The sequence below is a fragment of the Anabrus simplex genome, chromosome 1 (assembly GCF_040414725.1).
Source record: "Anabrus simplex isolate iqAnaSimp1 chromosome 1, ASM4041472v1, whole genome shotgun sequence".
Lineage (NCBI taxonomy): Eukaryota > Metazoa > Arthropoda > Insecta > Orthoptera > Tettigoniidae > Anabrus > Anabrus simplex.
The window spans coordinates 257488200-257503271 of NC_090265.1; the positions used below are offsets into that span (position 1 = coordinate 257488200).

The window sequence follows — 15072 nt, forward strand, 5'->3', positions numbered from 1 at the left end:
AAACACAATCGCCGAATTCCTATATGAATGCTGGTCTTCTAACCTCGACTAATTTTCGAACAAGGACAGCAGTCCTCTACCTTTTCTTTTTATCCTATCCCGAGTCCAGCATTTCCTGGCATTCCTTTTCCTTTTTACCACTGTACAACATATAATTGCAGTTAAAGCAGCAAGTTTTGCTTTGTTTGTTGGAGCTATACTCTCAAACACACTGTAAGTTGAAGAGGTGATTCTTGGCTTAAAAGTTTATCGATAGATGGCAGCACACGCACATCTTCGTTCAGAAGTGAGTTCATAGATGGCCATCCTGGTGCTTCCACCGATTTTATAAAATAAATTTACCGTGAGCAACACAACTTGTTTTCATCAAATTTTTATAAAATTAATTGTACAACAAATTTTACGAAACATTTTACCGTGAGCAATAGGCATAATACTGTAATTTACTTCTCAGATCTTATTGCATTGTTGGTGAGTCTTCTCTTTTGTATTTAGGCCGAGGAGGTAAGAAAGGGGCTGTGGAACCGTGTCCAACATGTCGGGGGACAGGTATGCAGGTTCAAGTCCAGCAGATAGGTCCTGGTATGATTCAGCAGATACAGACAATGTGTGGAGAATGCAGAGGTCAAGGAGAACGAATAAATCCAAAGGACCGCTGCAAGAACTGCCAAGGAAAAAAGGTAGGATAAATCGTACAATATCCTTTACTATAGGAATGATAGTTTTACCTAAAAGTTTTTAGTAATATGTGAATCCATCTCTTTTCAGTTTTGACTTGGTTAATTTATAACTGTTAGGATTTCCAGTCTGCTGAAACAAATTTTGATCAGTGAATTTATAAAATTCCTGCAAACAAAAACTTATGGCAACGGTATTATACCTGAAAGGGGAACAAAATTTATTGCTGAATTAGCTTTGGCAGACTGAAAAAACTTGTTATAAATGATTGCATGAAACGCATAGCTCATATGAATTACCAGGCAACCTAATATGACAAAGTGAAAAGAGTAATGGGAATGCCTGAACCACGAGAACTAAATAGAACTTTGGTAGAAAATGGCTGATAGGTTATTTGCCACGTTACTTGTCTGCCCTGTACAAAAATTGATGTTGGTTACTATGGAAGTTTGGCAGGGTAGTTGTAGCAGTAGATAGCACTGCTGAAAGATTCTTCCCTAGTGACAGTGTTGATCTCCTAGACAGGTTAAGATAATAGGGATGTAGGCGGAGAAAGTTCGCCCCAGATAGCGCACGTGTACTACTGGGTAGGCGCAAGGTAATCGTCTTATGTTTATCCCAGTCAGCTGCGAGTAATGTATCAAATGTGACCGACATTTCTGAGCTAAAGCCGATTGTATCTTCTCTAGTTTTACTCAAGACTATATTAATTAATTGTATAGATACATCCCCTGGTATGTTACGGACGATTTTAGCGTTTAAGCCTTAAACAGCTGCAAAATGAGGAAGGAAGAATTAGTACCAGTACAGCGGTAATTGGAAAATTCTAACACGCTTTATTATCCAAATAATGAATAGGAGTCAGCATGCCTTTTCCTTAAGATAACAATTACTTGAGTATTGTACGTTGATAAATATATAAATGTACCTCCACAAGACTTAAAACATAAATAGATATTAAACATCCACTTGCTCCCCTTGCTTATAGACTTCGATTCGTGTATTTTGTAAGGTTGATGGCTTACATGAAACTACAGATACAGCCTCTGTCCACCACCAAAGGCATGTGAATATTCTTGAGTTTCCCAGTGTCGGTTCTGTTGAATATTTGACCATCAACTATAAGGTGAAGATCACTATCACAAATTTGCATCTGATGGATTATTTCGCATTTAGAAAATCGGAAATAGATGGAACACCTGTTTCCAACTACAAATCATTATGTTGGATAACAGACTTTTCAGTGGAAAGTTTTTTTTGTTTATAAAAGGTTGAAATTCTAAAATGCAGTGTCAGATTTGTTGTCCTTAGCTTCATAACAGTCAAGGAGAAACGGTCTGGGTTCAGGAGGGAATATCTGTAAATTATCTGTTTTCTCCCAGAACGGCAAACACCAAATTATGATGCTGGAAGTCTACAAACCCTGTATAAAGCAATATGGCATGACGATTATGCATTGCTTGCTCAACAACCAAATTACCTGTAGAATTTTTCGAGTACTGGTGTCTTTGAAAATGGGATTCACAAATGTAACGTTCACTTCTTCGGGTATATTCACGATTTCTTCCCGTACTTCAAGGGAGGTTATTTCTGCATATTCTGATAATTTAGGCTTATCGTGGTAATCAGGCAAATTTCTGGTGTATGGCCCCTTCACTGTTTTCGTTGTGTTCGTGGTCGACGGAAAAAGCGATGGAACAGCGCCCGGTTTTAATCTTGCTCTCTCACCTTTAAATTCAAACGCATAAATTCGGCAGTTATCAAAATGCCTAATCAGTTTATCGGTAGAAAATAGGAATTATTTCCCTTCGTAAATCGGACTTGTCCAACAAAATTTTCGTGAAGTCACCGGGTCTAAAATAATGGGAACACCCTTTAATACTTTTGGTCAGATTCTTCTCACCAAAATTTTTTTCTTCTAATAGCATGTAATCATTTCTTCCTCATTTCTTTATTTTGTGGAAACTGGTGAAACGAAAATGGGCTTCCCTGATATTTTCAAAGAGGAACACTGCAACAGCTCGACATAGTCACGAAAATAACAATTTTAGCAACTTAAATTCGTGGATATTTAGCGGCATGAGTACACAGGAGACAAATGAAGAGCGCATTGCGCTTACCCAGTAAAACAGCAGTGCGCTCTATCGGTGCTAGTTCTATACATCCCTATTGATTTGCATTCGAGAGGACAGGGACATACTTCCATAGTGTTGTGAAAGATCTGATGAGTATGAAGGGTGTCATCAGTTGCCTGTTGCCACTTCCTCTTGGAAAAACTTAAAATGGTGTGTGCAGGTATTGACTTATAGGAAGAACTGGCTGTTGCTCCACCACTCTTTGGGACAGTTGTGAAATTTTGAAAGGCATAGACAGCAAAGGATATCTTTGCTACATTGGCACTGCCTCAGATGAATTCCATCTAAACATTTCAGACGTTGCTTTGTTTGACCTACCCAGTTAGGGTATTATTATTATTATTATTATTATTATTATTATTATTATTATTATTATTATTATTATTATTATTATTATATCGGTATTCAAGTAGTAGATGGCCACTCCAACAACTAATACTGTAGAAAAGTCTTCTGTTACGATGTATAGAAACATCTAGCTGTTGACAGCATCCTTGATCGGGTCATTGTAAGCATAAAGATGTGAACACAGTGCTGAGTTACACGAGACATGTCATTGCACAATATTTTATGGAATATATATCGCCAAATTCTCCAGACAAATCACTAAACTTCGTCTGTATGGTGTTTGCAAAAAGTATATAGGTGCAGGCACAATGCATCACTATCATAGAAAAGTTGGCTATCAGTGTAGAGAATTGGGAGAGTTCAAACTGGGTGTGATTGTAACAGTCAAGTTCGGGTGCTCCAGCAGAGATTTCACAAAAGTTAGATATGCCCAGGTCCCACTGTTAGTGATGCTATTGTGAAGTGGAAACATCAGGGAAGCACTGGAACCCAATAATCGCTCCTGCAGGCCTAAGGAAATCTGCAACAGCGACTACAGACTCTACAGTGTACTTCAGTCATCGGACATCCTTGGCGACTAATCCTGTGGACTTCCATTGCATGTCTGGCTGAGGTCAGTGACAGAACAATCTATCAAGGGACAATGGGACTGTTTTCAGGGCTGTATTGCTGCCTGGAAGTACTATTCACAAAAAAGAAATATGAAATCCCTTTAAATTGTGCAAATAACTCAATTGTTGCTATGTGGATCAGTGGATGGAGGTTTTGTGAAGTGATGAGTCATGGTATAAGCTATAGCACTTGGCGGGAGTGTGTGGACCTGGCGGATATGTGGCGAATGGTATTTACCAGTATTTGTTGTGGCAGCAGTGAAATTCTGTGCAGGTGTTATGGTCTGGGGCTGTTTTCACTGGTTTGGCCTTAGTCATGTAGTTCTGGTTGATGGATCAATAAATGTGGGCATTTATTAAAACAGTTCAGGCAATAGCAATCTTCCCACACTGTGGTAACAGTTCAGAATTGGGTCTTCTGTGTCTACATGATTATGCTCATGTCCACAAAGCAAGGAGTATTGCATTATGGTTCAAAGAAAATTTTGTGGATGTGTCAGACTGGCCTGCTCAGGAGCCCCAACCTGAACCCCATCAAATGCCTTTTCGAGATCAAATTAAAAACAGATCCGGCCTATAATTATATGGAACGTCCAGTATAGGAATTTTTTTTTGGAAATATGAGAAACACATCCAATACAGGAAAATTTTTGGAAATATGAGAAACTCTAAAATGCTTCTCATACAAAATTGAGTGTGCAACTCTGCTGTTGTAAGGAAAACTCCATGATATGGGCTTAAGCAAACCAAACTATAGTAATTGTGTGATAGTACCTTTGCACTGTATTTCTCCAAATCCAAGAAGTTTTCCCTCTATCCCTCTCACCACCCCTCACCAATCCGAGTCTCTAACCTTAAATGCATGCATTATTTTATATTGCAAGCCGCCATAGCTGGCAAGCGAAAGGTAATCATACCTTACTCTTGGTAGGCATTATATTTACCAGAGTACAGGAATATTCTCATGATGGGTCATTGTGGAGACGCATGGAACAAGTATTATTGGCAGGTTTTGAACAGGTTCTCATTGATGTTGCTATGTTTGTTTCAAGATAATGGTAATGAAATGTGTAGAGACTGCAAACAGTTGTGCAGCCACGAGAAAATTCTGTATAACTGAAGCCTGCATTTGAGTCTGGCCTAAAGGCTGATTGCTTAGAAATGCGTACTACATGAGTAGCATTGTGGCTCTCACAATAAGGACTCGTTAACGCATTGGAGACCGTATCTTAAGGTGGCATATAGGCAGGCAGACTGCCATATCTTGAAGGTTTTTTGAAAAATTGTAGAAAGTAGTAGCTAGGTTGCAATTGTAACACGTATATATCTTCAAAAAATTAAGTCTATTCTACAGATTAAAAAATTCCATTACAATCTGTTGAATACTTTTCACATTACACATTTTCCAACGGTATGCCTTTTGCAACAACAATAAAGTCTGACAACAAAGTCTTGCACTTGATGAGCTTTAGTGTGGATTAGTTTGAAGCTTTCAGGGATACAAACTGCTACAGAACACATTGGATACCACCAGCATGTCTTTTCTCGTTACGTTCTCATTTTATGCTTTTCCTTTAGTTGTACAGGCTTAGCAAGTGCATCCAAATCACCAAAAGTACCCGGCGAATGTGAATCAGTCCCTGCCTTTGAATTACCATCGCTTGTGTTGCTTCGTTCTAAATTAATCTCCAGTCATATGAAGATCATGAAACATTAGCTAAATAAACTACAAAGTGCAAAATCACACCTGGGTGGAATATGATAGAATAGGTTATAAATACCTTTATGACTAACATGAAGTTCGAATTCAGGGTCTAGATCTGAATCATCTACCTCTTCTTCTGAACCACTGTCATCAAAAGTTTCTTCTAAAATCCCTACAATTCCACTTTCATTCAATGATCCAATCAAGATAGCAGAAATAAAACTCGGTCTATACACTTCGCACGATGTAAACAAAACTCTGAAAGCGTGCGCCTTGAGCAGCTGGAAGCCTGGAGTGTAAAAGCGAACTCGAGCAAAGATAAGCTGCCATTGTGATGGCGTTGTATAAGATTGGATCTCTGTCATACAGTTGCAGGTGGTCTTCCATTGATTTGGATTACCACGAACCCAACCCAAGGTCACAGAATCTGTCCATAAGATGGCTTTGAGAGAAGTCTCAATCAGTGCTTTGTTGAAATATCGTAGAAATTGTACTCCTAATGCTCCTAGTTCATGGCATGGTAGGGTTACTTTCTTCACTGGAGCTAGTCTTGATTTACTACAGGCTAAATGAGCTTGTACAGTGCCCTCATTAGTGGTACAAATCTACAGGGCTCAAAGTCACAAAACACGTGGATCTGGTCATTTACCTCCCTTGAGGTATGTACCCAACGAGGTATGCATACTTCTGAGAAAGAAGAGTTGATATCTATATTTGCCACTGAGCAGCAAGATCGGAAGGTAACGGTTCCTTCCAGTGAACACCCCGACTCAAGTATCGTGAAATATATGCTTCCCGGTGAGGGATACCGGCGTTAACATGCCAAGTGGGTTGTTAAAGCTGCTCACGATCTTCGGAATGTCTTTTGGTCATTGGTTCATCTGAAATATTAATATTTCGTCCGTATTTATAGAAAAACAATCGCTTGAAGTGCAACTTGGGTCTGTAGTATACCCACTATCTTTCTCCCTTCCGGATGTCCTGCAGCTCAACCGAATTAGCCCACTTTGCAAGGGGGAGGCTAATGATCGTCAAGGCGGTGGGTTCAATATGGATACTGTCCATGAAGGTGTTGCTATATCAGTGATGACTGCACTTCAGTAAAGTCTGAAACACGGGAGAATGGCAAGGGTCTCTGTCAAGAGATAGGTTTCATTTCAAGCATGTCATTCAGACAGGGTGCATTAGCCTGATGAGCCAGGCATCTAATATTCTCCACTTGGTCGTTCCGCACTTTTCTTTATGGCTTGATGCGAAATGTAGTACATGACGTCCGTCGGTCTTGTCGTATCCACTTCTTCCACTTGTCTCTGAATGTAGCTCAACGCCTGGATGTAGTAAATCTGCTTGAAATTGTCAGTTTGTCTCCTCTGAAGGTTCTTCAAGGAAGCTAATGCATTTAGTAGGTTATGGGATAGTTCAAGGATACCTTGCTTCTTTGGTAAAGACTACATGTTGCTTATCTTAGATGTGAAAAGGTTATCTAAATTCTCAAGAATTCTTGACTCCTTGGTGTTTAGTTGGCGTTCGTGTTCAGCAGTTATGCCAATAGTCTCCAGGTCCTAAAATCTTCTGAACTCGTCATCCGAGTGAAAAGGAGACTGCTTCAAGTTGACATGATTGACAGTGGCTTGGTATGTGTACATTCCGGATCTGTCCCTGCTAAGGATCCAGCCAACTGTGGAAGGAATTGGTACAAGTGATGGGGAGATACAGTGGCGGACTGTCTCTAGCTTTCAATAGTGATCACTACCAGTGAGGATTTAAGTGGAGAGGTCTTTATGCGAGGCGGTTTTAGGATTGCCAACTCTAGCTTCCGAGCGTGTGCCAATACCATGACATCTTGTGAAACGCGTGGCTGCGGCAAAACGTGACAACATACGAAATGACTATTCGTTATGACGATAGGTTATAAACTTTATAGTTAAAAATTTCTGTCGTGCAAAAACTTCAATGTGTTCATGCTAACCTTCCTTATTCCTCAAAATATTGCAATGTAAAATGTATACTCATCTGTTGGTAATGTGTCAATGGCAGTCTTCTGTCATGAGGTCTAGTGATAATATCAAAGAGTACTTCAATTCATTGCATTTCACACATTGTATTGTCGTGTAATAATGCGCAATGTCTGTCTTCTCATGAGTATGTGGTCCGCATATTGAACTGAAATGTTCGTGGTCACGGCACCAAAATAAATGTTGTGAATAGATGGGGAATAAGTTACCGTATGCCTTACGTTGCACCACTGTTTTATTTAACTACATTATTTACAAATGGCTACTTCTCAGATCATACATAACGGAACGATATCCAAAGATATGTCACTCCTGGAAAGTAGTGAGATATCTGTTCATCTCAAATCTCCAACATAGGCAGAGTACATCGACTTTTTGGAGGGGTAGGGCTTAGATAAGGTGCCGTTTGACAGTCCAGTATTTGAGTCACTATTCGGTGAATATCTTCCTATAGTTGATACATTATAGCATAGTGGTATCTGTATTTCATCGGATGTCCTGGTGTGCGAGATCATGTGCATTTCTTCAGAACTTTCACAGCAGGCTTATGTAGGTAGACATTGTTACTTGTGCATAGTCATAAGTGTAGATATGCTTGATCCGTCATGGTTCTGAAGTGTTGATAAGCACCTCAAGCGAAAATATAATTAAACAAAGTGAGTATAAGAAGATATATTAAGTGAAAGAAAAGACTCTGGGTACTATGTGTCGAAAGTAAAAGTTTTGAAACTTGCATCTATACATAACACCAATCAAGAAAATCATACACAGGCAAAACTGGTGAGGACATTTTTGTGGGGACGAAAAACATGTCCTAAAGAGGGAACGTGCTAAAAAAATGGAAAAACAATTTTGCTGTCAAATTTAAGGTTAGGTTTAAATGTACAAATATTTACTATAAAAACAAAGAAACAAGTGTTTACAATTATAATTCATGAAATAATACATGTTAAGAACACATAGTAAAACTTCAAGGAAAAACTTTCTTAGAAACACAAAGTACACATGCCACTTAAAATTACGTTTGTCTGGCCCCGCGGTGTACGGGGCAACACGTCCGCCTGTCACCTGGTGGCCCCGGGTTCGATTCCCGACCGGGTCAGAGGTTTTTAATTGTAATTATTATCCCTGCCGTGGGGACTGGGTGTTTGTGACGTCCTTAATCTTCCTTTCCTCTCGCACAACATTCCACAGTAGCGCCATTCCAATGACGCGCAGGTTCATACAATATAGTGCCAGTAGGGGCAAAAGATCCACATGGGTTGACGTTCCGAACAAATAGCATTTTTTTAATTTAAAAAAATACAATTATGTTTAAAGTTGTTGAAAGTTCATGTGTAATTGAGCACCTGCTTTCTCAAACTTTAACCTTTCATCGTCTGTAAACTGTCTAGCTTTCTTCTCCATAACTGAATGTCCTGCAAACGACTATGCACGAGTACAGTAGGCCTAATTTACGTACATAAGTCGCTCAGGGCTCTTTCAGATGACATGGGAGTGACTCACCCGTGTTTGGAAAAGTAAGAAGTGTATGCTCGTTTAGTTGTCAAAGGACTGCGTGTGATACAAAATCAAGGCAGCCTAGTTATGGATACAGAAAATGTAAAATTCCTTAACGAGGACAAAATTAGTTTTGTCACATGGTTATCTTTGCCCCAAAAGGCAATACCACAAACGTGGTTCACAAGAAGTTTCTGGGGTAAATGAAAAAAATTTTGGCGAATTTTTATACTTCAGGAATTTTTAAATATTGTCTTAGTAAAGTACTGAGGAACGGTTGATTACTTTTATCAAATTATGAAATCAATGCGAACAAAGCCATGGGTTAACTGCTTAGTGTTTTCATGTTGGCTACTCAATGCATGTTTCGAAGCAGTGTATCGATTCATTCAAGTGTCCGAGTGAATAGATTCACAGGAACGGCAAGCTCACGGCACACGATTCAGCTTACTCCCAGCGGACAGTGCTGAGTGGCGCACTCACTGGACGTTGACGGGGAGCCGAGCTTCTGCTGCAGCAAGACGGTGAATCACGACTCGTCAAAAGAATCGTGAACGAGCCCGGCTCGGTGAGAGACAAGATACACGTGGCTCCTTATCGTCACACTGGACACTGGCGGAGGGCCGGGCTTCCGCTGCAGCAAGACAGTGAGCCATGGCATACCGAAAGAATCGTACACAGTTGCGGATCAGTGAGACACGCACGGTTCATTATCGGTACACTGTACATTGGCAGGGAGCCGAACTTCCTCTGAAGCAATACCTACAGAGCCAGGGTATGTTATAATGGATTCTTGAGCTCAGCTCATTTGAAAATAATACCCACTTCACTGTCCTCTTTTTACAGGGAGGTTTAAATAATAGATGGATTTATTTGCAGTGTTAAAAAGGTAGTCAAAACAATTCTGAAGTAGGTAGGCTATTAGGTTATATTATTTATTAGTTTAATGAATCTTAGTATTATAACTTAGTTGACATTTGAGAATTAAACTCAACTCTAGCCTGCCCTATGAGTCATGCTCATGACCACTCAAAAGTATCTGTTTTATATTGGGAAGACCAGCTCAGTATTCTCTCAGTTCATATGTCACATCGTTGCACAACACTTCAATCATATGTGGACAGTAAGTGAGCTGACTGATGCAATAAATTAACCAACAGTCTGTTGAATCAGGAAACCAGCGGACTACTGTACATCTCGGGTAGCCTATACAAAAGATGACTATTTAAAAAATCCTCAGCTGATAGAAAAATACATATTTTCAAAAATGACTGAGCGAGTTGGACGTGCGGTTAGTATCGCGTAGCTATGCGCTTGCATTCGGGGGATGGTGAGTTCGAATCCCACCGTCGGCAGCCGTTAAGATGGTTTTCCGTAGTTTCTCCATTTTCACACCAGGAAATCCTGGAACTGTACCTTAAGGCCATGGCTACTACGCTCCTAATCCTATTCCTTTCCCATCCTGCGTCGCCGGAAACCTTCGATGTATTAGTGACTAGCATTTTTTTCTAAGAAAGGAGTTCATAGTATGAAGACCAAATGGCAGCAGTGAGCACTGAATGCTGTTGCTGCTGTCTTACCAGTACATACTACACAGATGCAGTAGGAGCGGTGACTAATGTGCCGTGAATCGGATCACTGTGTCGATTCAGTAACGTGAACGGAATCAAATGAATCGAATGTCCCATCACTATAGTGTATGTATATACATTTTTGGAACTAAATCGCTTGAAAGAGAGCCAACTACAGATCTACTTCAATAACACTTCACAAAACAGACTACATTCACTGCCACAAGACAAATATGCCCCACGCTATTCAATTTCACCCTATTGTGTTCCTAATTCAGATAAAGGCCACTGTATCACACGATAAATATTAGCTACACTTCGCTGTACCACTCAACACAATACATTTCTACCTTCTGAATGGAATGCAAAATAAGATTACAAACAGGCTCTCTCTCCTATTCAGCAATCTCGCTGCTAATTGACGAGCAAAACTGACCCTTGCCGAGGCTAACGGCTTGCTCTCCGAAAGTGCAACTTATCCTTTGGGGTTCAGGAAGGACTTCTCTCTAAATCATGCAACGGTGGCAGCAGCTCTTACCAGAGTTAGAAATCGCGTTTCGTTCAGAAGGGATCACAAATGCAGTAACATTTTCAGGTCTACGAAAAATGTGATCGTACTAAGCGGTAACAGCAAAAATTCTTGACGCGATAACTGAAGTATTTTTTTTAAATATGGATTTAATGCAATGAGAGTCAGGACTTCAAATTTACAGCATCCTAAGAGGGGAAAATTTGTTAATGAGGAACCCTCTAACGAGGTTTCACTGTATATAGATACGTGTAGGTGCTGAGCAATGTATAGTTTTGCCATGAACTTAACTCTTTTTGATATGCTGGAAACAAAAATGCAGGAATAAGTATTTTATGAAACCACATGTAAGCCTGAAAACGAAATCAAATCGAATATAACTTGTACTATCACTTACAGGACAGATTCCTCTGAAAAGACTAAAACAGCACAAAATTCTTTGAGTTTCCAGAACTTAACTATTATTACTACTAAAGTAAAACTTTTACATTTGATATAATAGGTGTAATTTGTATAATTTTTTGTTCTTCATACTAACATATTCTTTCCTTTCATAGACTGTACGTGATCGCAAGATTCTGGAAGTTCATGTGGACCAGGGTATGGTAGATGGGCAGAAGATAGTTTTTAATGGAGAAGGTGACCAGGAACCAGGTCTTGAACCAGGAGATATTATTATTGTACTGGATGAAAAAGAACATGAAGTGTTCAAGTAAGTTTTCTTGTTTTTGTACTCTTAAATGGTTTTGGAGAATGTATCATCCTAAAAAAAGGCTGTATATGACAAAAGTGAATTTCATAGGGTTATGGAAAGGTAATTCTCGGGGGTTTTTTTTAAACTAAGAACCACTACCTTCCAATTATGTAATTTGTTATAAATTATGGGCTAAAAAAAAAATTTACAGTTTTTAATTACAGAACCCTTCTTAATAGTGCAACATATTGTTCAACATTATTTGCCTTTTAACATGTTGCTGTGATTGAGCTTACGATGGATGGTTTCAAATACTTCCTGCAGAGAAATTTTATTTATATCCACTTTTTTTTTAGTGAAATTTCAACTTCCAGTTGCCGTATTTACTTGCGTATTAGACCCCCATGGTTTTGCGAGACGAAGAAAATTACAAAAACCCTTGCATAAAAGACCCCCCCCCCAACGTAATTCGTCAGAAAAGAACAAAGATTCCACTTCGAAGCGGGTACGAGTCTTATTGCAGCTCTGATGACATCGCAGAAATTTGAATAGTTTCGTCCAAACAACCTACGCAATGAAAACTCATCGAATCCATGCGGTACATCTGTGTTTAATAGTTAATAAATGTCCTCCTCCCTAGTGTAGGTCTACTGCAGCTCTGATGACGTCGCATTAATAGGTGAATAAGCCTAGCTTCATTTCCGACCCGCCCATTGCAAGCATGCATCAGTCGTGCTACATGTCTGTGTTTTGTAGTTAATAATGTCCACCAGCGTAATGGTCAGCACAATTAGTTGCGGTTCTTGGGAGTCTTGACTTCGATCCCCGGTACCGTACTGCCAGAGATTTACGAATGGCAGGAAGGTTGATATGCGGTAAAAGCGGTACATGTAACTCCCCTCCACTGGTGGTGTCCAAAAAGAGCTGTACCATTTCGGGATGAGGAAACAAATTGACTTCAGTTGAGAAATATTTGCGGTTGTTGCTAGTTATACAGCAGGCAAGATCATTAAAGTGGTCGTTTAATATCTCGTAACTTGGGCCAATATAGGTATATATTTGGAGAGAAGTAAGTTTAAAACATGATAAAAGCTCTCCAATTAAAACTATTGTTTTACTCGCCAACGTACCTAACAAATAATAATAATAATTAAAAAAATTGGTCTTGGAATATCTTTTGAAAAGACAGTAATCATGTTTACTGACCCACCACTCATAAACAAAATTGCCATAGGAAACCAAGGAATCAAAATTGTAGATTAATTTAAATATCCGAGAGAAATCATAACATATAACCTCAATAACAGAATATCCATTTCATTGTCAGACATAGACTACTTTTTTAAAAACAATATATGACTATTACTTTTAGATGAACACATCATTTTTTTCGAAGTGATTTTAGTATAAGTTCTGTTTTAATACCTTTTTTTTACTGTAAACATTTTGCATCCACACTATTAACACTTGTAAATATTCATCAATATTTTTTATGTAAGTTATGACTCCTTAGACCATATGTGTTTTAAGATTGATTGAAGCTGATGATGCCCAATAAATAGTGGGCGAAACATGTACTTCAAATTTCTGATAATTCCCATGTGTATTTAACCACACTATGGTGGAATAAATTTGTATTGAATAGGTGGTATTAAAATTACTCCTTGTATAAAATTTGTGATCATCCTTCAAACACGGCCAACTAGATCCACGCTGCGCTCCTTATTCAGAGTTTATTTTATTTATTTGTCCTTTTACCTGTTCCTCTGCGGCTAAAATTGTAGTTACTTTTTCTTAAATGGATATGAAATGCAGTCTCAAGCATTTTACTTCCGTTGAAAAGGAGGCTTTCAAGGATATTTTATTGAAACATTCTCAAATCATCTAATATAAGGAAGTCGGTCTATAAATATATATAAATGTACAAAAATGAAAATAGACGTGAATTAAACAGGCATCTCAGAAACTTACAACTTACTTAATTTGTGGATAAATTAGATGGAATGAAGTAAGTAGGCCTGAAATAAATTTCTCCAGGCATATGAGTTGTCTTTTTTCGCAAAAAAAGTCTCTATAAAGTTGGTTGCTTTGTTTATTTAAAGGAATTGGGTGGGATTGAGAGGAGGAAATTCTAATTCATGTGAGGTCTCGGAATTATAGCAGACTTAATGAAAGAAGAGCACAAAATATTTTAAGAGTGACTAACTTTATAGGTGTTATTTATTATTTTACGAATTGAAACAATTTTATTTTAAAGGGTTCTACTAAATGGCAAAGTAAATGTTAAATTTAGACACGAAGAAACATTTTATTCTTTTTAAATGTAAATGACATAAAATAAACATATAGTGATTAATTTCATAGATTTTATTATTTATGTCTTGAAAATTCTAGTTTAAAGTCTGTAACAAATGACACAGTAAGTGAAAGATGAAACACAGAGAAATATTTTAACAATTTCAAGATTTATATATAATTGTTCTGTTTGTACCAATGCACCAAGTCCAAAGATTAATTCCTGTTTGGCACCGCTGAAGAAGAGAGTAGTTGGTTCTCGAAACATGTAGGGTAATTAAATATAATAAAATATGTAAAGTATTGACAAGGCGGGAAAGTGTTCTATAGAGATTAGGGTTAATATTTGTAGTCGATGAAATTGAAATTTCCTTCTCTAGGAACCTTATTTTTTAATACTTATACTGTTTCAGGAACTGACAAAATATAAGAACCCTCAAATTATTATCTCTAATATTGTTCAAAATAAGACTATGTACCTGCAGTATAATATACTGCTCAAATCATTTAGAGGAACCCAATTTTGGTCAACTGTAGCATTTAACCAGTTGGTGTGTAAGCATATAAATCTTTCTTGTTCAGGCAAATGTAAGCTGCCTATGAAATGAATAATCACTATTTCTGTTACAGATAGTTTTTGATTATACACTCACCACAATGGGTGGTGAACTACACACATACTCTCCACACAAGCTTTTCTGTACCAGCTTGTTTACATAAAATTAGTTAAAACTAGCTGATGTACCCGTGCTTTGCTGCAGGATCCTACATTGTATCTATGCAGAATTCTAGGTTAGGTAGTGTACACGTTGTGAGCAAGCCTGTATTAAATTGTATAGCTCTTCACATTATCATAGAAACGTGATGGGGAAATCACCAAACGTCTTTTCTCATATCAAGGCTGGGTTAGGGAATTTTCATTGTAATGGTGGCCCGCTTGCCTACCATGTCAAAATCACTTCATTATAATGGTAGACATTCACTCTCCACC

General features: G+C 38.3%; 1 protein-coding gene across 2 annotated transcripts in view; it reads left to right on the forward strand.

Annotated features, from left to right (window-relative positions):
* Nucleotides 1-15072, forward strand: part of Droj2 (DnaJ heat shock protein family (Hsp40) member A4-like) — a 136185-nt gene that overhangs the window by 60943 nt on the left and 60170 nt on the right. For both annotated transcript variants that reach the window (XM_067159380.2, XM_067159375.2), the window contains exons 4-5: nucleotides 496-680; nucleotides 11650-11804. In XM_067159380.2, coding sequence (XP_067015481.1) covers nucleotides 496-680; nucleotides 11650-11804 — 340 coding nt within the window. The remainder of the gene's footprint in view (nucleotides 1-495; nucleotides 681-11649; nucleotides 11805-15072) is intronic.